This window comes from Leptopilina boulardi, unplaced genomic scaffold, assembly GCF_019393585.1.
Source record: "Leptopilina boulardi isolate dan_hultmark-lab unplaced genomic scaffold, ZJU_Lbou_2.1 LbouV2_48, whole genome shotgun sequence".
In the NCBI taxonomy this organism is placed as follows: domain Eukaryota; kingdom Metazoa; phylum Arthropoda; class Insecta; order Hymenoptera; family Figitidae; genus Leptopilina; species Leptopilina boulardi.
The window spans coordinates 557,012-580,452 of NW_026137992.1; the positions used below are offsets into that span (position 1 = coordinate 557,012).

At 32.6% G+C, this 23,441-nt stretch overlaps 1 protein-coding gene across 18 annotated transcripts in view; it reads left to right on the forward strand.

Moving 5' to 3' along the window:
- LOC127289609 (CUGBP Elav-like family member 4) overlaps positions 1 to 23,441 on the forward strand; it is a 596,519-nt gene that overhangs the window by 47,407 nt on the left and 525,671 nt on the right. For 4 of the 18 annotated variants that reach the window (XM_051317639.1, XM_051317650.1, XM_051317640.1 and 1 more), the window contains exon 1: positions 10,446 to 10,929. The exons of 7 other annotated variants lie outside the window; for them this stretch is intronic. In XM_051317639.1, the coding sequence (XP_051173596.1) occupies positions 10,876 to 10,929 (54 nt within the window). In that variant the 5' untranslated portion in view covers positions 10,446 to 10,875. Of the gene's footprint in view, positions 1 to 10,443; positions 10,930 to 23,441 lie in introns of those variants that run through there. 7 more of the 18 variants (XM_051317635.1, XM_051317641.1, XM_051317638.1 and 4 more) reach the window with 5 other exon arrangements.

Genomic DNA, 23,441 nt, shown 5'->3' on the forward strand with positions numbered 1-23,441 from the left:
ATTTTAACTGGAGGTAAAAAATAGATGAAAAAATATTTTAACTTGTTTGGTTAAATTTTGTCTATTTTTTTTTCTACGAAATTCAGCAAATGTTTGAAACCTATATATATAAAAGCTTAATAAAGTAAATTCGTTGCATTTCTTTTGAAAACGTTTGCTATAGGTAAATAATAATGTTTGATTGAGAAATTACAAACAAAAGTGGTTTATATAAAGTTGCGAGTGTAAAAGCTTTTAATTTTAAAATGGTTAGATTTCATTGTTTTTTTTTTTTTTTTTTTTTTTTTTTTTTTGAGTTGAAATAGAGCACACTGAGAATAAACTCATTGAAAATTGAAAGCTTTTGAACATTGATATATATTAAATCCTGCGAATTTTCAAAGAGAAACGATTTTCTCTTGAAAACGATTGATTTGTAAATGCATTTCACATTTAAATTCTCAAAGTTATTGAAACTGCTCTATATTGTAAATTGATTAATCTGAAAATCTATTATATATCTATTTAATTTAAATAAATACTATGGAATATCTCTATACTCGTTTTTGTATTTAAATTTTCCAATTTGTTTTTTTTTTATGGAGAACATTTTTAATTTTGATAGATTTGAATTTTTTTTTTAAATTTTCGTTTGAAAATTATTTTCAAAATGTAAAAATACTAAAAGAATATAGGAAAATAATTTAAAAAAAATTTTAATCTATTTTTGACATTTATTTCATGAAATTATCTTGGACAATTTTTCCAGACAAATAATAATAATAATATTAATGGGTTTCATACATATTTCCAAGGACTTTGCTTGTTTAGTATCGTGCCCATCACTTATCTCAACACAGCTACGAATATTAAAATAGCTCTGTGCGACAAGTTAATCTCTTAACGCCGAAAGGGTAGTTAGGAAGAAAAGTTAGAGTAGGGGGTGGTTCGTTCTACTTCCATGTTTCGGCAAATGCCAGGGCTGGCATATTTTTATTTAGCCAAAAAGTTTCAGGGGTAAAAAAATATCAATTTTCTTTACTAACATGACTTTGATCTAAAATTTACTTATAAATATATACATGTAAGTGGATTTAAGATCAAAGTTCTGTTTGTTGTGCAATATTTTTTTTTCCAATTTAGAGATAAATATTTATTTCGACTAATTGAACAAACGTGATACACAAAATATAAAAGAACTTCTATGGAAATTTGTCTATTGTTTTTTTTTGTATTGCCAACATGAATAGTATTTCTACAAAAAAAAAAAATCAAAGTAAAATTTTACATGAATTTTGTATAACGATGTTACAACATGGAACATGGTCGAAATCAATTTATTACTATTTCATTGAAATAGAAAACATTATTTGAGGATTTTTTTTTATCCTAAAGCTACACAAGTGATATATTTGTCGATTGTAATCAAATTATAAAAATTTGATAAAACTATAAAAAACTTAAAAAAAATAGATTCGTATTTTTTATAACAACAAAGGTTCGATACTACGGTATTAATCACCCCATTCTCGGGAGAATTACATGAAAAAAAAAAAATTCCCTTGAATTCAAAAATTAAGATGGCGGATTCAATATGGCTTCTAAAAATATTTCAAACTTGTTCAGATTTGCTTGAAAATTGTTACCCAGTGGTTTTTGGAGTAGCTGAATCCAAATTTGATGAAATTTTAAATTTGTATCAGTTTCCAGCGAATCTGATCAAATTAAAATAATTTTATCGCCATATTGGATCCGCCATTTTGAATATTTAAAATCTGTCATCAAAAAAAATCCGAAAATCCGACTCCAAATTCCTTATCAGCAATCCTAAAAAGCCCTAAGTAGCAAATTACAAGCGAATTTAGTCAATTTTTAGAAATTTGTTTGCCATTTTGGATCAGCCATTTTGAATTATGAAAATCCGACTCCAAATTCGTTATCAGCAATCCTAAAAACCCCTAAGTAGCAAATTACAAGCGAATTTAGTCAATTTTTAGAAATTTGTTTGCCATTTTGGATCAGCCATTTTGAATTTTGAAAATCCGACTCCAAATTCGTTATCAGCGATCCTAAAAACCCCTAAGTAGCAAATTACAAGCGAATTTAGGTAATTTTTAGAAATTCGTCCGCCATTTTGGATGAGCCATTTTGAATTTCGAAAATCCAACTTCAAATTCGTTCTCAGCGATCCGAAAAACCCCTAAGTAGCAAATTACAAGCGAATTTAGTCAATTTTTAGAAATTCGTCCGCCATTTTGGATCAGCCATTTTGAATTTCAAAAATCTGACTCCAAATTCGTTATCAGCGATCCTAAAAACCCCTAAGTAGCAAATTACAAGCGAATTTAGTTAATTTTTAGAAATTCGTCCGCCATTTTGGATGAGCCATTTTGAATTTCGAAAATCCAACTTCAAATTCGTTCTCAGCGATCCTAAAAAGCCCTAAGTAGCAAATTACAAGCGAATTTAGTCAATTTTTAGAAATTTGTTTGCCATTTTAGATCCGCCATTTTGAATATTTAAAATCTGTCATCAAATTTGGGTGCAGTTTGGACCATCAATAACTTTTTTTTTTTTTTTTACTACTCTCGTTACATTTTATTTCATATCGCAAATGAATTTATCCTGGACGTTATACAAACTGTTATATAAATATGATAAATAAATAAAACTTTATATATAACGACATGGAACAATAAAAAATGAATCCTTTACCGATATATAAAAAAGCAATTGGAAGGCACATATATATATATATAAATATCGCAGGAAGATACTCATGGCGGGTTGTGGTGTTAAAGCGGGGCTCCAAAATTTACTAGTTTCGGACCTGAACGTTGCTTAACTGCCAAAGCAGTGCCAACACGCCCCGTCCCATTATCCAAGCTACCCCTTGGAAGTCCCTACGACTACTGGCGTTATGTTTCGTTAATCTATCCCCGAAACAACACTGCTATGGTCTTGGCACCGCTGCCAGCGGAAATCGTTTTAAATGTTATGCCGAGAGATGCGCCGGGGGTTCGCTTGAGTTATGACTTTATGAAGAGGGCCGACGAATGTATATAGTTTACTCTATATATATATATAAGCGAAACCAACGCATTTTACACACATGGAAATGCGGAAGCACACTGCCGCGCGACTGGTGCTGCATCGAAATGGGGAATCCATTGTTTCGATTTCGCTGCCAGTACAGTGTACACTCGACGTGTACATACCAAACAGACTGGAAGAATCTAAAGTTGTTCAAAACAGAAGTCTCTTAAATTCCACTCCGGAATTCTCAATTACTGCACTGTGTAAACGGTCTTTTTGGTATATATTTGTGATTTGGCATTTTCATTGAAAATCGATTTTTTCCACTGAAAAAGTTTTTCTCCATTTATTCAGCTGACAAAAATCTTCACCTGAAACAGCGAAAGTTTTTGCTGCTCTAAATAAAGTTCCAGATAAAGATTTTTTTTTTTAATCAATATATACATTGAATGTCGAATATTATATATTTTTCTCTGAATAAAAATCTTTTAATACAAATGTAATTTGAAATTAAATTCTCCAGAAATTAGAGACTGTAGCTTCAAATTGTTCAACTTCATGGAAAGTAAAGAGGGTTTTGTGTAAAACCAGAATTTCCAAGTTTCACACATGTAATTTTAGTAGAAGCACCAGGTTTCAGTTTAAATTTTCTAAAATAATTTTTTTTTCTTTTTATTTAATGGCACGATAAAAATAATATTCTTATTAGCATCATACAATGTATTCCGATAAGATTACTGACCTAATCAAACTTTTTATTGATTTTATTTAAACAGATGTTTCGTTTTCACAGTCATTTTATATCTTTAATATACAATTGGGTCAAACTCCTTCTTTTTTTTACATTATAGATAAAATCTCATTAAATATGATTGGGAAAAATCTGTTTGAATTTACGATTAAATGTAAAATTTTTGTAGGCAAAATTTCAAAATAATGTAAATTTAGTAGCGCTCATATGTAGGTCACTTCTGGTTTTAACAAAAATAATTTACCATTTCGTTTGTTGCTCTAAAGACAATAATATATTGCAAATTGGAATAATTGCAAGAGATCTTTGTTTGTCAGAGGCATTTCCTGTTTTAAATGTACGCCAATGGAACTGTAACATTTGCGGCAGTTTGTAAATGTTAGATTGACGGTCTAGACTATATACGCGTGTTCAGAACTTGTGAGGCAAACGCGGTAAGATAAATAAACGGGGAATTAAATCTGGAAAGCTTTATCGTATAGCGAGAATGTTCAACTCAAACGTTCTTTCTTCTTTACCGCAATCTTCATTTTTATTTGTTGTAGAACACATAATTTTCAAAATTATCGATGGAAAATTTTTATATATATTTACCGATTTTGATTTTTTCTGAACAAGTTTTATTTGTTTTAGTTAAATCTTTCTCTATTCTAGTGAAAATTTTCGCTGTTTCAGATAAATATTTTTTTTCCTTGCAGTAATTTCTTAATTAAGTTAATTTCCTCGTAAGACATGCGGATGCAGGTGTACGGGACGGAAGTACGGACTCTAAACGGAGTAATCCACTTGAAGCGCGCAAAAGATTCGCGATGACCTCGCTTAACACGCGAACATTCGATCAAAAGCCCTCTCTACACCTCTGTGGATAAGAATCGTCCAGAGTCCCGATAGGGAATTAAGGGGGGAGGGGGCGATCACGCAACTGCGTAGTTAATCCTACGTCGATAAATTCCCCAAGCTCGCTGGCCAATCGTGTTGCTCGCTCGTAAAACTATGAGAGGCGCGCCACCGTTATAAATCCGCTATGCTTTACAACGTGAGAGTGTCGGAAGATCGATGATTCGATAGATAGAGGTGTGCCAGTTCCGATATATAAACAGTAAAAAAAAAAAAAAGAAGAAGAAGAAGAAGAAAGGTGACGGAAGAAGTATAACGCGTTTTAAGTCTCAGCAGCATCCGCGATAAAGTACCTGTCTGGCTATCACCATAAAGAACACGCGCACACACTTAGATATTTATATCGTAACCAATCACAACTTCCTTTTTTTTTATTAAACTTATATCAAAGCGAAATGAAACTTTTTTTCTTTATGTCTCATAAAAAGGGGTTTATTTGCATATAATAAAGATGATAAGTGCGCAATATCAATAATTATTGTCTCTGAAACAGACTCTGTGATATATTTTTTCACTATAGGTAGTAAATTTCCTCGTGATATCCAGTTTTAAAATTTAAATAATTCTTACGTTTTTATTTATAAAGAAGGCACAATTTGAAATGCAGCTTTAAGTTTTCAAGTATCTATAGTTTTGAATAAATTTATCTCTGTTTTGATAAAATACAACACAAGACCTCTTGTCTCTTGAGAATATAGATGTAATTCACGCTCTTGTGTGGTTGGCAATATTATGGGCTAAGTTCAGCAATGCTGCCCAAAGGCATTGTTATTGCTTTGCACTAGGATGACGCGAGAGTTCGGTTTAGCTCACCATGTTTTTGAAGGCTCCACTGCCTATCCAAGTTATAGCCTGAGGTGTGCCTTTCAAATATATATATATATATATATATATAGAACTATGAGGTTCACTCGCGAGAATTGTACGTATTTTATTTCATTAATTCAACTTTCAAAGAAAACTTGAAACAAGACAAACAACAAAATTTGTCGTCTTACTTTGCAAACTTTCCTTTCAATTAATTATAAAACTACTAAATGAAATTTTCAAGAGTTGAAAATAATAAAAAAGAGATCGCTAAATACGAATTTTTTAAATTTGATTTTAAATTCATATTTAACGACTTGAAAAACTCTCAAGTAGCAAATTTCAAGAAAATCTGATCAATTTTTAGAAATTCGTCCACCATTTTGGGTCAGCCATTTTGAATTTCAAAAATCCGACACCAAATTCGTTATCAGCGATCCTAAAAAGCCCTAAGTAGCAAATTACAAGCGAATTTAGTTAATTTTTAGAAATTTGTCCGCCATTTTGGATCAGCCTTTTTGAATTTCGAAAATACGACTTCAAATTCGTTCTCAGCGATCCGAAAAACCCTTAAGTAGCAAATTTCAAGCGAATCTAGTCAGTTTTTAGACATTTGTCCGCCATTTTGGATCAGCCATTTTGAATTTCGAAAATCCGACTCCAAATTCGTTATCAGCGATCCTAAAAACGCCTAAGTAGCAAATTACAAGCGAATTTAGTCAATTTTTAAAAATTTGTCCGCCATTTGGGATCAGCCTTTTTGAATTTCGAAAATCCGACGTCGAATTCGTTATCAGCTATCCGAAAAACCGCTAAATAGCAAAATTCAACCGAATCTAGTAAATTTTTAGAAATTCGTCCGCCATTTTGGGTCAGCCATTTTGAATTTCGAAAATCCGACTCCAAATTCGTTATTAGCGATCCTAAAAATCCCTAAGTAGCAAATTACAAGCGAATTTAGTCAATTTTTAGAAATTCGTTCACCATTTTGGGTTAGCCATTTTGAATTTCGAAAATCCGACTCCAAATTCGTTATCAGCGATCCCAAAACTTCCAAATTAGTAAATTTCAAGCGAATCTAGTCAGTTTTTAGAAATTTGTCCGCCATTTTGGATCACCCATTTTGAATTTCGAAAATCCGAGTCCAAATTCGTTATCAGCTATCCTAAAATCCCCTAAGTAGCAAATTACAAGCGAATTTAGTCAATTTTTAGAAATTCGTTCACCATTTTGGGTTAGCCATTTTGAATTTCGAAAATCCGACTCCAAACTCGTTATCAGCGATCCTAAAAACCCCTAAGTAGCAAATTGCAAGCGAATTTAGTCAATTTTTAGAAATTCGTCCTCCATTTTGGGTCAGCCATTTTGAATTTCGAAAATCCGACTCCAAATACGTTATCAGCGATCCTAAAAACGCCTAAGTAGCAAATTACAAGCGAATTTAGTCAATTTTTAGAAATTTGTCCGCCATTTGGGATCAGCCTTTTTGAATTTCGAAAATCCGACGTCAAATTCGTTATCAGCGATCCGTAAAACCCCTAAGTAGCAAAATTTAACCGAATCTAGTCAATTTTTAGAAATTTGTCCGCCATTTTGGATCAGCCATTTTGAATTTCGAAAATCCGACTTCAAATTCGTTATCAGCGATCCCAAAACTTCCAAAGTAGCAAATTTCAAGCGAATCTAGTCAATTCTTAGAATATCGTCCGCCATTTTGGATCCGCCATTTTGAATTTCGAAAATAAGACTTCAAATTCGTTATCAGCGACTCCAAAATTGAAAGTAATGGAAAGATTTTGTCCCCATATTCGAATTAATTACAACGAAAACTTTGGAAATTGACAGACAACCTGGCAACAAGTAAAATTTTGCATAGGCTTGTGATTATTAAATTTGTATTCGAATAACTGGTTACCTAATTCCTTGAAGAATATATATATTGAAGTCAATTTCAATTTTCATTGACTCGAATGCATTAATTCGAGGTTCTTAACACCCTTTAACTTAAGACGACAGTGCTTAAGGCTTGAGGCGCGCGCGATAAAGTGCGATAAAGCACGAAAGCTACAAAATCCAGAGGGTCTCGAATTGCGCAGGGTTGACAAATAAAGGCCGATTTACGAGGGTGTAATTGGAGTGGCAAACTGCCGAGAAATTGAAGAAATGCACAGACCGTGAGAGACATTCATCATACACAGTGACCATCTATATATATATATATATATATATATATTTAACATTGAAGTTAGCCCAAAAGGGAGCGTAAAAATATTTCATTTTACCGATTTACATAAAAAGAATAATATATCAACAAAACTGACCTCTGGCTGATGTGAAAAAAGTGACGTTAAAGCTTTTTTATTGGAGAGTTGGAGAATTGTTTGAAAAGAGAGTCGACGCAACATCGTGAGGGAATGGGCAAAGAAAACCCCCTCGACCGGAGATCGGCGTGTGCTCGGTCCGGGAATCGCTTGAATTCCTCCCTAACGAAGTTTTTGTAACTTTTGCGTGCACCTGTGTACCACCCGGGACCTTATATATAAGAAAAGCTCACAATTTCCAGTATGTCGACCGCCTGTGAAAATTCTAAATGCAAAGCATACCACACAAAATTATAATACTTTCATTTTTTACAAATTCTTCTCCTTTTTCATCATTAGCACAGTTTTCCTAAAAGTTTTTATAAAAAGCAAAACTGCCATCTACCTTCTAAAAAGCTCGGCTATATTGATTTTATCGACAAATTTTTTCTCATGCATTTTAGGTTATGTTTATAAGCTGTCACTTTTTAATTATCGAATTGCACATTGTCTTTGATTTTCTGTTATTTTCATTTTCAAATTAAATAGTGAAATGGTCTCCGCAATTGTACTATTACCAAAATATCTGAAAAAAATTCGTTTAATTTTGAGTCGATTCAATTCGGCCATGATTGATATAAATTGATTAAATTTTTTGCATCAAAAAATGAGACCGTTTCGTGTATCATTTCTAAAAATGATACACAAAACGATCTCTTTTTGATATAACTTATGTGCATCAAAACGTTGCAATAGAAAAAGATACAACCAAGTTTACTGTGAGTTAAAAACTATTTGAATCTATAAAGTATTTAGATTTCTGAACAAAAAAAATTAATTTTTGAGATTATGTGACATAATTAAGGTTATGTCCGTTAGGGGCGTGGCTTCAGTAGTACCATTTTTCGCCACTATAGAAATTATTCTAATGAATATTGTAATTAAGATTTTCGAAAAATAGTATTTAAAAATAATTGTAGGAAAAATTCAATTAAATAAAATGAATTGAATCATTTATATATCGATAGCAATAAATGTGCTACCCTCGATTAATATTGGTTGATAAAGGTAAAGGTCACGAGATCTTTTCTTTTTCGAATCCCCCGAAAAAGTACAAAACAGTCACACACACTTTATTATATCTACTTTCTCGATCTAAGGGTTGTTTTTTTTTCTAAAAGGGAGAGAGAGATCGTTGTTGCGAAAGAACTCTTTTTTATCGCGGGGTTGGCCGTGACTTTTCTCCTTGCCCTGAGGGTGAATTCTCTTATTTTTTTGCCCGCACGCTTCTATGTGGGATAACAGGCACACGTGCAATACTAAGAAACGCGTGTTAATAACATCGAAGACGGTAAATTTCATGACAGTAGTATAAAGGGAAGAAACTCCGTTGGAAAAACTAGGTATAGTTTTTTTTTTTCATCTTTTTTTTTCAAGATCGTAATCTTCTTTTTTTTCATACCACTGAAAACAATGTCTTCTTTATATTGTAGAATTCTTTCATAGGTGTTTCAATTTCTTTTAGTGATAAAACTTTTTTCGATAAATAGAGTTAGCATTTTTTTTTACTAAAGTTCTAAAACCATATATATATATATATTTTTTAATTCAAATATTCTCAATATAAAATAATATTTTTAGATAAATTTACTTTATCTCTTTGGAAAATACTTTCGCTACTGAGAAAGTAAAACAATTGTTGCATTGAATTTATAAAAACAGAAAGAAAAAAAGGAAATAAAAAAATCGTAAATAACTGTTGAAAAATTGTCCAGAAGTTGTTGAAGTAACTGTAGTTTAGAAGTTAGCTAACGCTGTTTGAAGATAGATAATAGAACTGGAAGTTAAAATCGCTGAAGTTGGCAACTGCAAGAAGACCAAAAGTCTACTGAAGAAAGTTGAAGTCACTGAAGTTATATTTGGAGTCTCTTAAAGTCAGCTGTTAAATAAAAGCACTTAAAATCACTGAAGGTCGTTTAAAGTCAATTGTAATTATTCGACTCTCGTCACTGGAAATTGTTTATCAAATCGTAAACCTAAAAAATTCCAATGTTTAAAAGAATACGTTAACTAATTTCTAAAAAATTGAATCTAAAATAATAATTAATTTTGAATTGAATATATTTTTTTAATTAAAGAAATTGTTTTTGCGAATTAGAATAAAGTACGGCCCTGAAAATGAGTACGATAGAAACGAGTCGACTGACGACGAGCTTACGCTCCCTCGTGCTTTCGTTCGCAAGCGCGAGTTTCGTTCTCACTCTCCCTTTCTGCCAACGCTCTTCTCATACTCCCACTCATCGTGTTGGTCTCATTTTATCCCGTATGAAATTCACTTCTGTCCTTCTCTTCCTATTTCGCGAGTCTCCTCACGCCATCCTCGTGCGCGCCTCGTGGACTCCCTCTTCCCAGTTCGCAGGATCACTCCGGAATTTCACCAGATCGTTCTGCTCCAAGTTAACGGAAAGGCGACCCCGCTGATTACATTTTTTTTTTCCCTCCTATTTTCTTCTCGTCTTTCGTAAATTATGAGCGAGTCCTGGATGGACGTTTTCATCGCCGGTTGAATGTTGTATTTCTTTATTTTTGTGTCCAAAGAGAGAGAGAAAGAAACATACATTTCCGGAGAACAAGTGAATTATTTAAAATAAAAAAAAAAAATTACGTCATTCAAATATTTGTTTGTTATCAAAGTGTGCTTGGGAAAATTTTATTCGCGCTTGATTGTATATGTGTATGTGATTGTGTATATCGCAAGCAAGGAAGTGTTTCAATCCTGCGCAGTGAAAAGCCCCCTTGGATAACTTCATACAATACAGAAACGTTATATCGGGAATTTTCCCTCCCCCGTTATTCTCCCAAAAAAAAAAAAAGTTTCCGATCATTTGGAATTGACGATCGATCATAAACTTAAAGTTTCATTAGAATTGTTTTTTTTTTTTCGCGAGGGAAGTTATTTCAGTTTCTTTGACAAAGTTGTGAAAATTCGTGTTTCATGTTTTTTAAAAGTGGTTCTGTGATAAGGAAAGTTAGTTTTATTTTCCTGTGAAGTTATTGTATAGGAAAAGTTAAAACGATACTTTTGGAATTATTTACAAAGCAATCATGGTTGATTTCGTTTGTTATCCGGATATTTCTTATCTTTATGAAGAGCTTGTGGTAAGAGGAATAAATTTCACAAATAATTTACTCTATTTTTTTTTTTTTTTTTAATTAAAATTAATAGAAATATTATTTTTGTATTATAATTATTCTATAATATATAATATAGTAATTTAATATATATATATATATATATATATATAAAATATCAATAAAATTTGGTTTGCACCGGAAAAATTGATTATTCACTGTTCGTATAATATAAAAAAGGTCATTGTCGAATATATTATGTTTAAAACAGAACGTTCATATATATTGACAATAAAAAAAATGAGTGTTTTCCTTTAATATTAAACAACGTTGCCAATGGCAGTTATACGAGCTTTAATCATTTGAAGCAGAAGTAATTAAAATAAATTAGTTTATTAATTAACAATAAAAGCATTTCCATTTACGATGTTTTTGTTTATGATTATGAAGATGGAGTTTTAAACATCTGAAAAAGTAAAAAAAAAATAGACTCTAAAGTAACATTAATTTAAACGATTATCTCATTGAATTATTTTTATTGAGATGCATAAACTACTCTTAAATTCCATCTAAAATAAAATCAATTTAACATAAAACGTACTTTACATAAATTTTGTGAATTTTACCTAATGTAAATGTTATTTGACATAAATCTTACATAACTGCGGTTGATAACGAATTTGAAGTCAGATTTACAAAAATTCAAAATGACGGTTCCAATATGGCGGACGATTTATAATTTTTTTTTTAGTTTTTATTGAAAATTGGTGTCTAGGGGTTTTTGGGATCGTTGATTCTGAATCTGTGGTCAGATTTTCAAAATTCAAAATGGCGGATGCAATATGGCGGACTTTATAATTTTTTTTAGTTTTTATTGAAAATTGGTGTCTAGGGGTTTTTGGGTTCGTTGACTCCGAATCTGAGGTCAGATTTACAAAATTCAAAATGGCGGTTCCAATATTGCGGACGAATTTATAATTTTTTTTTAGTTTTTATTGAAAATTGGTGTCTAGAGGTTTTTGGGATCGTTGATTCCGAATCTGAGGTCAGATTTACAATATTCAAAATGGCGGTTCCAATATGGCGGACGAATTTATAATTTTGATTAGTTTTTTCTAAAAATTGATATCTAGGGGTTTTTAGGGTCGTTAATTACGAATCTGTGGTCAAATTTTCGAAACTCAAAATGGCGGACGAATTAATAATTTTTTTCTTAGTTTTTATTGAAAATTGCTGTCTAGGGGTTTTTGGGATCGTTGATACCGAATCTGAGGTCAGATTTACAAAATTCAAAATGGCGGATCCAATATGGGTGACGAATTTTTAAAATTTTATTAAATTTCGTAAGATTTACGTCTAATTTCGTAGTCAGTACATGAGAAAAAAAAATCTCATAAATTCGAATTCTATTACAAATGATAGACAAGGAGAGAAAAATTGAAATAATTTTTTAATAAGTTTAAATTTCTCGTGGTGTGTAAATTCTCGACTCTGTTTTTTTTTTTTTTTAAATGAAACTGATACTTTATGAAAAAAATTGTTATCACGAGGCGATTTAGTTTCATTTTCTCTTTTTGGAAGAGAATGGCAACAAGAAACTGCATTACAGAAATATCGCTTTGATCTGCCGCTTAATGAACAATGGGCTGTGCTTGGTAAGAGTGCCCAGACTGAATTTAATTAGGCTCTTAACATCACAGGGCGTGGCAACCAGCCACGGTTCGGGGGTGGTTTAAGGGAGTTGAAACGAAAATGGGGGGAGGGAGGGAGGTTTTGGTAAAAGCTTGAACGAGCCCTCTCTCTCTCTCTCTCTGTATATACTGCAGGAGATCTCTCCCTTTGAGGACAGCGTCACCGTCACGCTGATGATGGTACCGTAGTCTCGAGTCGCCTCCACTGTACGATTGTCATGCAAATCACGGACGAAGCAGACAACTATCGGCCCCGATATTAACCTGTGAATGGGGCTGCACGTTTCGTGCATTCAGCGCTCAGAAAGAAGGAAATTGAAAGGGACCTATTGTCGCGGCCGAGTAATCAGAAGTTTGATGAAAGGCTATCGGAAAATCGGAATTGACGAATCGTTTTCTATTCTCTCCCCCCCCCTGCTTCTCTCTTTAGATACAACCATCTCCAATTACCATTTTCCCTAAGGACGATCCAATCAGAAAAGTCAAACAGTCGCCTCTATTAAATTGCAATTTATTTAATGAAGTGTACGTCTATCTTATTCTAATGGAAATTCATTCGATCTATCAAAATTCAATTAAAAAGTTTTATAAAAGTAAAAGAATATAGTTTGCTTCTATTTTCGATGGAATTGGAATTGAGGTATTGGTTTAGTTTGATACACCCATTGAATAATTTATGTCTCAAATTTGTTTTTAGCGAAAAGAGAAATGTTTCTTTGTTTCTTAAAGAAAAACTTTTATCTGTTATGAAATTACCCTAAAATATTAAGCGTTTTTCTCGTACCGCAAAAAAAAAAAAAAAAAAAAAATAGGAAGAGGAAATTTGTTTTTATCGGGCGTTAACGAGAAAAAAACTTAGATTGAATTTTCACGTAGAACGTTGTTCGAACGATGCAAGATCGTGGATAGGAGATGATCGAACTCACCGTAAGAAAATTGAATAGGTCTCGGCGGCTGGAAAAAAAGTTCCACTTTGAAAAAGTTTGATCGGGCAAAAGTTCGTTTCGCGCGATGCGACAACGACGACAATGGAAAGAGAAAGAAAGAGAGAGAGAGAAAGAGAGAGAGGTTTGTATAGTAGTTCTCTCCGGGGTCGACTTTTCCGGATAGGTGGCATAAGAAGAAGGGAGGGAGAGCAACGGGAAAATGAGAAAATTTTATTTGTCCCTGCAAGATCAAGCGCGGAAAATAGGAATTGCGCGACGAACTCTTATACGGCCGGCAAAGCAAACACAGACCGCGCCCCTCGTGGCCAGTCTAGAGCCCGAAACTTATTTTCACGGTGCAGACGCGAGAGAGCTCCTGTGGGTAGTAAAACGTTTTACCGGAAGAACGAGGAGAAAAAAAAAGGAAAAAAAAACAACAAGACAAGGAGAGAGAATAAACGAGAAAGAAAGAATGAGAAAATGCGTGTTCGTGACAAAGACGGTTGTTCCTCCAATCTGCACTATGGACGAAATTTTCTACCAACTTGACGAGTCTATTTATTTCCTTAGTCTATTTTTACATTATGTAAACGAAATACATATGAGAGTGGGAAGCTGAATTGGCACATCGATACTTCATTCTAAATGAAAATTCTTCACTGGAAGCTATAATTGCGAATTTTCGGAATTTTTTATTTTTTATAAAAAATAAATTTTTATTATAAAATTTAAAAAAAAAATTTATGTTCGGTTTTTTTTTATATAGTTTTGAAAGCGAATCTTTTCTTTTGAGAAATTATTATTCACTGGCAGTAAAATAAATTTTCGAAAATTTCATAATGTTTGTGATGTATTATCCTTTTTTTTTTTTGATAAAAATAAAAAGTAAAGATTGAACCATTATGGCATCAGAGTGGAGAGTAAAATCTTGGCTTGTCTTGCGTTTTTCATATCTATAGATATGGTAAATTCGTGGCTTCGAGCGCATCACTAAAAATAAGCGCAAACACTCGAGAAACCATTAGGCGTTTCCAGACGGCTTCTCTTACAAAATACCGAAAAATTTACTTACTCTGCATCACTTCTGCAGACTCTCACCCACCTCTCTCTCTCTCTCTTTCTCTATCATCGTTTGCGCCCTTCACGATAGTTGCTCGAATGTCTCGTCGAAGAAGATATTTTTTCGAATTTATTTTTTTTTATCAAACTCTGCAATTTGATCATTTTCTTTTTATTATATTTTTTCAAGAAAACGTTCCCAGGTAGAAAAATTAACATTACTAACATTACTAATATTACTAACGTTAATAATGTTACTAACGTTAGTACCTATAGAAAATTAAGAAAATATTTCTAAATTGTATTTTTGCAGAAACTTGTCGAAAATCGACCACCAGGAAGTATTTAATGTTCTTACCCGCACTTTTTATAATTTTCATTTCTATTATCACTTCCACTTTTTTTATTTTCATTACCGTTTCCACTTTCACTTTTTCTAATTCTCATTCGCACTTCCATTTCCACTTCCACTCTTTCTAATTCTCATTTCCATTTTCACTTCCACTTTCACTTTTTTATTTTCATTACCACTTCCACTTTTTCTCATTTTTATTCCCACTTCTCTTTTTCTAATTTTCATTCCAACTTCTACTCCCATTTTTTCCACTTCTAATTTTCATTAGCTGTTGCCATTTCGACTAAAACTCTTTCTAATTTCCATTTACACAACCATTTCCACTTTTTTTAATTACCATGGATGAAAATTAGAAAAAGTGAAAGTGATAATGAAAATTTAAAAAATTAGGAATGGAAGTGGGAGTGAAAATATAAAAAAACTGTAATGAAAATAAAAAAGTGGAAGATGAAATGGGAATGAAAATTGGAACAAGTGGAAGTGAAAGTGTAAATGAGAATTAGAAAAAGTGGTAGTGGCAATGAATATAAAAAACTGGAAGTGGAAATAGGAATGGGAATGAAAATTATAAAAAGTTTAAGTGGAAGTGGAAGTGAAAGTGGTAATGGGAAAGTAGTGGCAAAGTTTCTGTGAAAATATATTTTAGAAACTCTTAATTTTTTTATAGGTACTAACGTTAGTAACATTAGTAACGTTAGTAACGTTAATTTTTTCACCTGGGATTCCTTCAAAGATATCTTTAAAATCATTTATGAAATAATTATACCTGACTGAATTAAACCTTGTGTATGATTATTACTGAAGTAAATCTTGATTTACTCTTTCCATTTATTTAATACAACGTCAACGTGAGGTGATAAAGTAAATGAACTGGTATTTCATATATATGAAATTCTATTTCTGTAACGTGAACGATTTTTAATTATAACCACGCACAAGTTAAATTTATTTATTCAACAAAAGCTTTCAGCGTCTATGATTTTATAGAGATGGCCTGAAAATTTCATTGCTCTTCTCTACTATCTATACATATATATATATTGAAATGATATTTACAACCACTTTTAGTACTTTTCCCCCAGTTAACTGATGCATGCAGAAATAATTAAATATATGTGGGAATGTTTAATGATTTCCAGATGTATTTGATAATCCCACACTTATAATTCAGCTACGCTCGAGATATAACTGAAATTTCAGTGTAGTTATCGAATTTTTAAAATTATAAATTTTATACTGTTTTCCGGAATTTCATATTTAAAAATATTAATAAAAAAAAAAAATTCTTTCATTTGAATTGAAATATTTATCTTTTTCTCTCCGGTTGGTATATTAATTTATGTAATGGAATTTTGTCAGCTGCTTTTGTGGAAAAATAAAAAATTCGCATATTTGATGACAAAATAATTTTGAAAAAGAATATATAAAAAAAAAATATGAAAAAAAAAAAAAATTGTAGTTGCATGAATTCCACGACAGTTGTTGGTCATACATTTAGGCATTGTTGGTGGTATCTCAGCCAGGCAGTGGATGCTTTGTGTTTCTGCCCTAGTTCGCGCAGGTCAGAAATACGGGCTCGAAAGTCCGCATGGGAAGTAAAGGGTTGGCGCGCGATAAAACATTCACGCGCTTTGTGTATCTTGGGTTAAAAATACTCGTACATATCGTGTATATATATATATATACAGGCTGTTTGTACGGACGAATATTTACCGGCAGGCGCTAGCTGCCATACTCGCGCACGTTCGACATTTATGTTTCATGAGATTTCAGTGGCAAGCCGCGATTCCGTTTTTTGCCTTTCACTTCCCAAACTCCACCGACACTACTATCTCTCTCTCTCTTTCTCTCATCCACATATATCCAACACACCAATTTTTTTGTTTGCCTCGCTTGAACAAGCTTCGTGTTTACAATTTTTCGGGCTGTCCAGCGAGAATACTCGATTACTGCCGGCTATATAGAACAGAAAAAAGATGCGGGCGAGTTGTTCGATTAATGGCAAAAGAAAGCATCCGAAAGAAAAATATACTCGTGTTTCGAATAATGCTGGAAAATTTAAATTTCACGTTTTTCATATAGGCAACAAAAAATTCGCCTAGAGTGATGCAGAGAATATTTTTTTAAATAAATGACTGGTGAGCTAAAAATGATGAACTATTTCTGTGAAATAAATCATTTATTATAGGTCCTATTTTATAAAATGATTCTTTGGATGATTTGAAAATTTTGAACTTTTCAAGTTAATTTCGAGATTGTTGTTAATTCCATTGTAGACTTTTGATGTAGTCATTTTTTTTTTGCCCTTGTTTCATATTCTTTTTCTCCTGGCACTCTCGTGAACTTTCACGTTAACAAGGCACACAGAGTCTCATATTAAAAAAAAAAGCAGAGCAAAAATTGTTCAAGAGTCGCGGTAGCGCGTTTCGAGTTAAAGAGGCTGACGAGCTGTGTAGTCCAAAGATACTCCTACTAATTTGATGATCCTCCAAAGACCAAGTCGGCAATCTGCTACTCTGCGCTTTTGGATAGACCGATCTTGTCTCCTTTTCTTCAAGAAACGTCCCCGAGGAGTCGGCTAGTAAAAGCTTCCTCCCTAACTTTCTTCATCTCTCTCTCTCTCTTTTCTCTTTACCGCTGAGCACCTAGCAAAAATAGTTGACTCGTATTTTTTCCTCTTTTTCAATTTATTTTGAAAATTAGTTTTTAGGTAATATTTTTGTTCAATTTATCTAATAATATTTTATGTTGAGGAATTTATTTATATAGGTGGGGAATATTTGTCATCTACGTCGCATATTAGATGTTCATTTTGTAGTGCTTAATTATGGGGACAATTTCACCTTGGGGATTACCATAGGTCTGATGAGTTTCTCGAGTAGGGTTCTCGTTGACCGTAGGGGACCTTGCGAAAGGATGAAGAACGTTGTCGACGTTGAAAGAGACGAGGAAACAAAAACATAAAATCAAAAACCCAAATCGCTGAAGTGTATTAACTTGATTGCCGGCTTTCTATTTAAAAATAGATAAAAGTGTCAAAAAAACACTATTTTTCCTGCTAATTGAAAAACTAATTCAATTTCCAATTGGGAAAGTAACTAACCCAGTTTTTAGAATTATATGGGAGAAATAATAGACTCGCGTGATCATTACTGTAATGTAACGAGAATACAGGTCGAAGACAAAGAAGAAGGAGATATATACAAATGGACAAAAGGAAACTCGACAGGCACATCTGGTGCGTTTGTAGAACGGGACGCTATTACATTGGCGGTAATAGTTGCTGGCAGCCTACCAAAATGCGTTATATCTAGAAAAATAAAATTCAGATTTGGATCTAGGCTTCAATGTGTATTGTTATGAGGACATTATACCGATGTACGATCAATTTGTATGCAACGTGTTACCAAACGCGTCTATACTATCTTCCAAGGAACAATTTCTATATACTATAAAGCAGAATTTATTCACCCGCTTGGAAACTATGTCTATAAGACATTTAATTCGCTCAATGTACTCAACTTTATTTTCTCTCTATACAGTTTAAATTTTAATTTTTTTTGAATGTGGAAAATTAGGGGATATATACAGTTTGGATAATTGTTCAGTCTCTCGCAATTTCAAAGCGATGAATGTCGCCGGAAGAAGAATTTGGCGAGAGCATCATCGCCAGTCGCCCGAAGACGGATTGCTGGCAATAAAACAACCGGTTGTTTCGGTTGTTGTGACATTGCTACCGGATAACTGGCTTGGCACGTTAGTTGCGCCTATCTACGCACCAATAAATATCAGCCTTCTGCATCGGCTGTAGCAGAGCAATCGCTGCTGTGCCGAATTACAACGAACATCAGTTCAGCATGAGAGGGATTTCAATGACACTAGAGGGATATTACGTATATCCTGCAGCAATTCTCTAAAGCATGACTCATGTTTTCCCCACTATATTTACCATTTTAGAAAGTTTTCAAGAATAATACAGTTTTTTGATATTCCATTAATCCTCCTTAGTACAGGCAGTGAGGGATTCCCTCACTGGTTTCAGTATTTTGTATATAGATTTTTTTTGACACGCTATAGAGCGCTGTCCTTCCCTATACCTTTTAACAAAATTCTCATGTATACATTTGTAAAAAGAAATTTAGTTTAAACTAAATAAATCTTTAGTTTTAAATTTTTGAAGACGACCGGAACACAAAAAAGTGAGGGATTCTCTCCACACTTGTGCTTCGGCGTATGTGAAAAATGTTCAAGTTCTCAATGCGACGTTGCCGTTCTTTTGTTGTTCGTACCAGAAATAAGTTTATATGTAGTGAATCGCCATGTGATCATAATATATGAAAATTAAGTAAACGTAAGTAATTATACATAAACAATCAATAATGGCTTTTTAGAAACTTTAATTTAATTAATACTTGGTCAGTCGTGTGTGAAAGAAATATATAAGTAAAAGTTGTTTTAAACTTGTTGTAAAGATGAATTTAACCTCACATAACCTCACATTCGTTGTTTTTATTTTGGATTATTCATATCATTATTATTAAAAATTGAAATGAATCATGTAATAAGAATGATTTAATTAGATTTTTAATAATATTACGTCAAAAGTATATTTTAGTTAATGTGAATTTAGTGAATTAACTACTAATGTAAAAGAGTTTTTTTAACTTGACAGACCGGCAGCGTCGCATTTCTTTTGCATGCGAGGGGATTCTCTCTACGGTTGTGCTACGGCGTCATTTTTTTTAGGTTGTACTAAGGAGGGTTAAAAAAAATAACTTTGACAAATATTTGAAAATGTTTTTTTTTCAAATTACAAGAAAGGGTGAAAATAAGGTCGAACTTGAAGGACAGGTCGACAGAAGGCGAGTGATTAAAAGACCGCGGGGAGGGCCACCCCGAAGAACATTAATCGCACACGAAATGGGAGAAATAATTTAATTTGAAAGTAAAAACGCGATCCGCGCTTTGCAAGTCTGATGTCGGCCCATTGTTTTCAAGCGCCACTAAAGATACTCGCGAAAGCTATGCGCCGCGTCGCGTTCTCTACGTTTGCCTCCTTTGTATAATCAAAACTCTCGAACAAATTTTCATATTGTTTGCGATTCAATTGGACGGGCAATTTCCGAGTCGTCTTTGAAAATATCTTCCGTCTACAGAGTTCTTCTCTTTCTCTTTTTTTTTTTCTCTTTCTAGAGAACTCTTTGCAACTTTCTACTCTGTGTGTAACCTTCCTCGTACTTTTGACCTGACTTTTAGAAGGCAAAACTTGCGAGTCGTTTGAACAAAGTTAACATACCCTAGGTTCATGCAGATGATTGCGATATTGTGTGTGCGCACGTTTCTATGGACCAAAAAATTTTTTATTATCCTTGCAGCGAAACGTTATATTGAAATGGAAAGTGATTCCCCAAATGTTACAATCAGGAAAATTTTAGGTTTCTTATAAAAGTAATAAATTTTAATTGTATCTCTCACAGCATCCGGATATTCAGAATATCCAACGGACGTTCTAGAGATATAAATATGATATCCCTAGGATATCTTAGGGATATCCTAATTTCCCTGGCCCACATGATATCCCTAGAACGTTTCAAGGATATCCTGAAATATCCCTTACTGTAAGGAAATAATAACTTCGAAAAATATTTGAAATTTTCAATTTTAATCCAATTTACTCTGAAATTCGCTATATACTAGAAAAAAAGTCAAATCTTCTTTAATTTTCTCATTTTAACCTTTCGTTGACACACTTAATTTTGAAGGTTATTTTTTTCATTGCAGACTAATTAATTTTTCGACATTTGTATCAAAAAATAAAAAAACTTTGCAGATACATAAATATCCAAACTATCAGTAGACGAAATTAATAGTTCTAGAAAAAAATTAATTCTAGGTCAAAAATAAACCACGTGTATTAAATCATCGGAAGGTTAAATAAAAAAATAGAGATAAAAATGAATTGTTTCATTAGGGTCTAAAACAATATTGAAAAAAAATTATTCTTTTCTTGAATAATTTAGAAAATCTTTGGGAAAATATTTTCCTATCAATATCTGTTACTTTTTTCTTTATTTTATCAGCTAATATTTAATTGGGTCATATTAATTGAATCATATTGATTTTTTTGCATGTTCTCATTTTCTTTATATTCGAGTTTCTCAAATATTCTTTCTATGATGTAACGTGTTCTTGTATTCATATTTTATAGAATATATAATATGTATAATATTAAAATTTAATATAATTTATTAAATTTACTGATTTAACTTGAAAAATAAGAATGAATTTTTAAATTGTGAAAATATTCATAGATTTAAAAATATATTGGTTATTTTATAATTTGGTACAAACTTATTATAATTCTATCTATAAAATAGATATATGTATCAAAATAGAAATTATAAATATATAATTGTTATGAGAATTTTTTCTCAAGTATAATTAGTACAAGTAGTAAAAGTCAGTTTGCAGTCAGACGGACTGAGAAATGAATATAAAGGGCATGAATTTGCGTGGTACATTGGCGCGTTCATTAGGGCATCAAGATTCTATCGACCTGCTGCCGGTACAGTCACGTATCCGAAGTTAATTCCTATCCTTGCTAACGAATTCAGCCCACCTATCGCTCGGCGCGTTACAGCCACCCTTCCGCTACAACGACCTCTCTCTCTCTCTCTCTCTCTCTCTTTCACCCCCCTTCCTCACCCCTTTTGCATTCGCTACCTCTTGAGCGCGTGGCTTCAAGTGGTTGAAATCGGAGTTTCCGCCCGCAGATGTCTATCAAGCGAAGAAGAATTATTCGAAACTGCTCTTCACCACGTCAATTTCCATTACATGAAATCACGAGGAAGTGGAATTCACGTTGCTAATCACAGTTTCAATTGAAATCGAGAATTTTGTACATACTGAAATATAAATCAAATCTAAAAATGATTTTTTGCCATTCATTAACTTTTTTAATGATTTATTGTTTTTTTTAATTTTCATTGTAAAATCCCTCGAAAAGGGATTATTAAGGCTTTCTCATTCCAAAATTAACATCAAAATAAATAAGACTAATATTTGTCAAATTGATGAAAAATTGAAACATTTAATTAAAGAGAAATGTTTAGGGACTCAATTTGTTGCAATTAAATAGATTCGGTATAAAGTAAATTAACTATTTTATTTAGTTAGATTAAACAAAGTAACAAATACACAAACCTTTCTCTATAAAAGGATCATGATTTTTTTAACATTTTGTTGTAAATTAAAAATTAACTGTTGGTATTGTACGAATAGTAAATTAATATTTTTATTAGAAGAGAACCATTACCAGTAATGAGTAAGAATATTTTTTAAAATAAAATTTTTTCTCCATTAAAGATATATATATATATAAATAAAATGCATTGAATCTACAATTCTCATTCTAGAGAGTATAATCCTTTGTGCATGTTGTTCTTGTAGAATTTAATTTAGTAGATGAAATGGATTAATTGGTATTCGATGAACCTCCAGAATGTATCTGCTGCTGATAGCAAATTACTGATTGTGAGTGGGTTAGTTCGATCTCCGATATCGACTGCGCCGACAGGGTGAGTAGAGTTATTAGTGCATTGGGATAGTGAATATGGAGTGTAAAGGGCTCCTTAAAGCAACGAACAATCTAGGTCGACTATATACATTTCAAGAAATTGTCTCTTATCTTTCACGCCATGTAATAGTGAATTTCGTTTCTCATGAATTTCAATCTGTACCGAATTTCCAACTCGGTCACGTTCACCTTATTAACTTATTTCCCTATCAACTCGTCTTTTATATCTTATACATAGAGTATTGTCTCTCTATCTCAAAGCAATTTATTTTCTCCACTTCATCACTCCCAGGAGAGAATAATATACATTTTCTCAGATATTTCAAAAAAAAAATCAGTAAGAGAAGCAGGCGCAAACCTTCATCTAGGGTTTCGTGTCTCTTAAAATTCAGGTCAAAAATTAGTTTCTATATAATAAAAAATAGTTTTCCATGGTAACTGTTGCCATAGTAACGGTTCTTATGAAAACAGTAGTTATGAAACAACTACTATGGAAACAGTTACTATGGTCACGGTTGCTATGGAAACAGTTACTATGGTAACGGTTGCTATGGTCACGGTTGCTATGAAAACAACTACTATGGAAACAGTTGCTCTGGTCACGGTTGCTATGGAAACAGTTACTATGGTCACAGTTGCTATGAAAACATAACTATTATGGAAACAGTTACTATGGTAACGGTTGCTATGAAAACAACTACTATGGAAACAGTTGCTATGGAAACAGTTACTATGGTAACGGTTGCTATGGTCACGGTTGCTATGGAAACAGTTACTATGGTAACGGTTGCTATGGTCACAGTTGCTATGAAAACAACTACTATAGAAACAGTTACTATGTTAACGGTTGCTATGGAAGCAGTTGCTATAGAAACAGTTACTATGGTAACGGTTGTTATGGAAATGGTTGTTATGGAAATGGTTTCTATGGT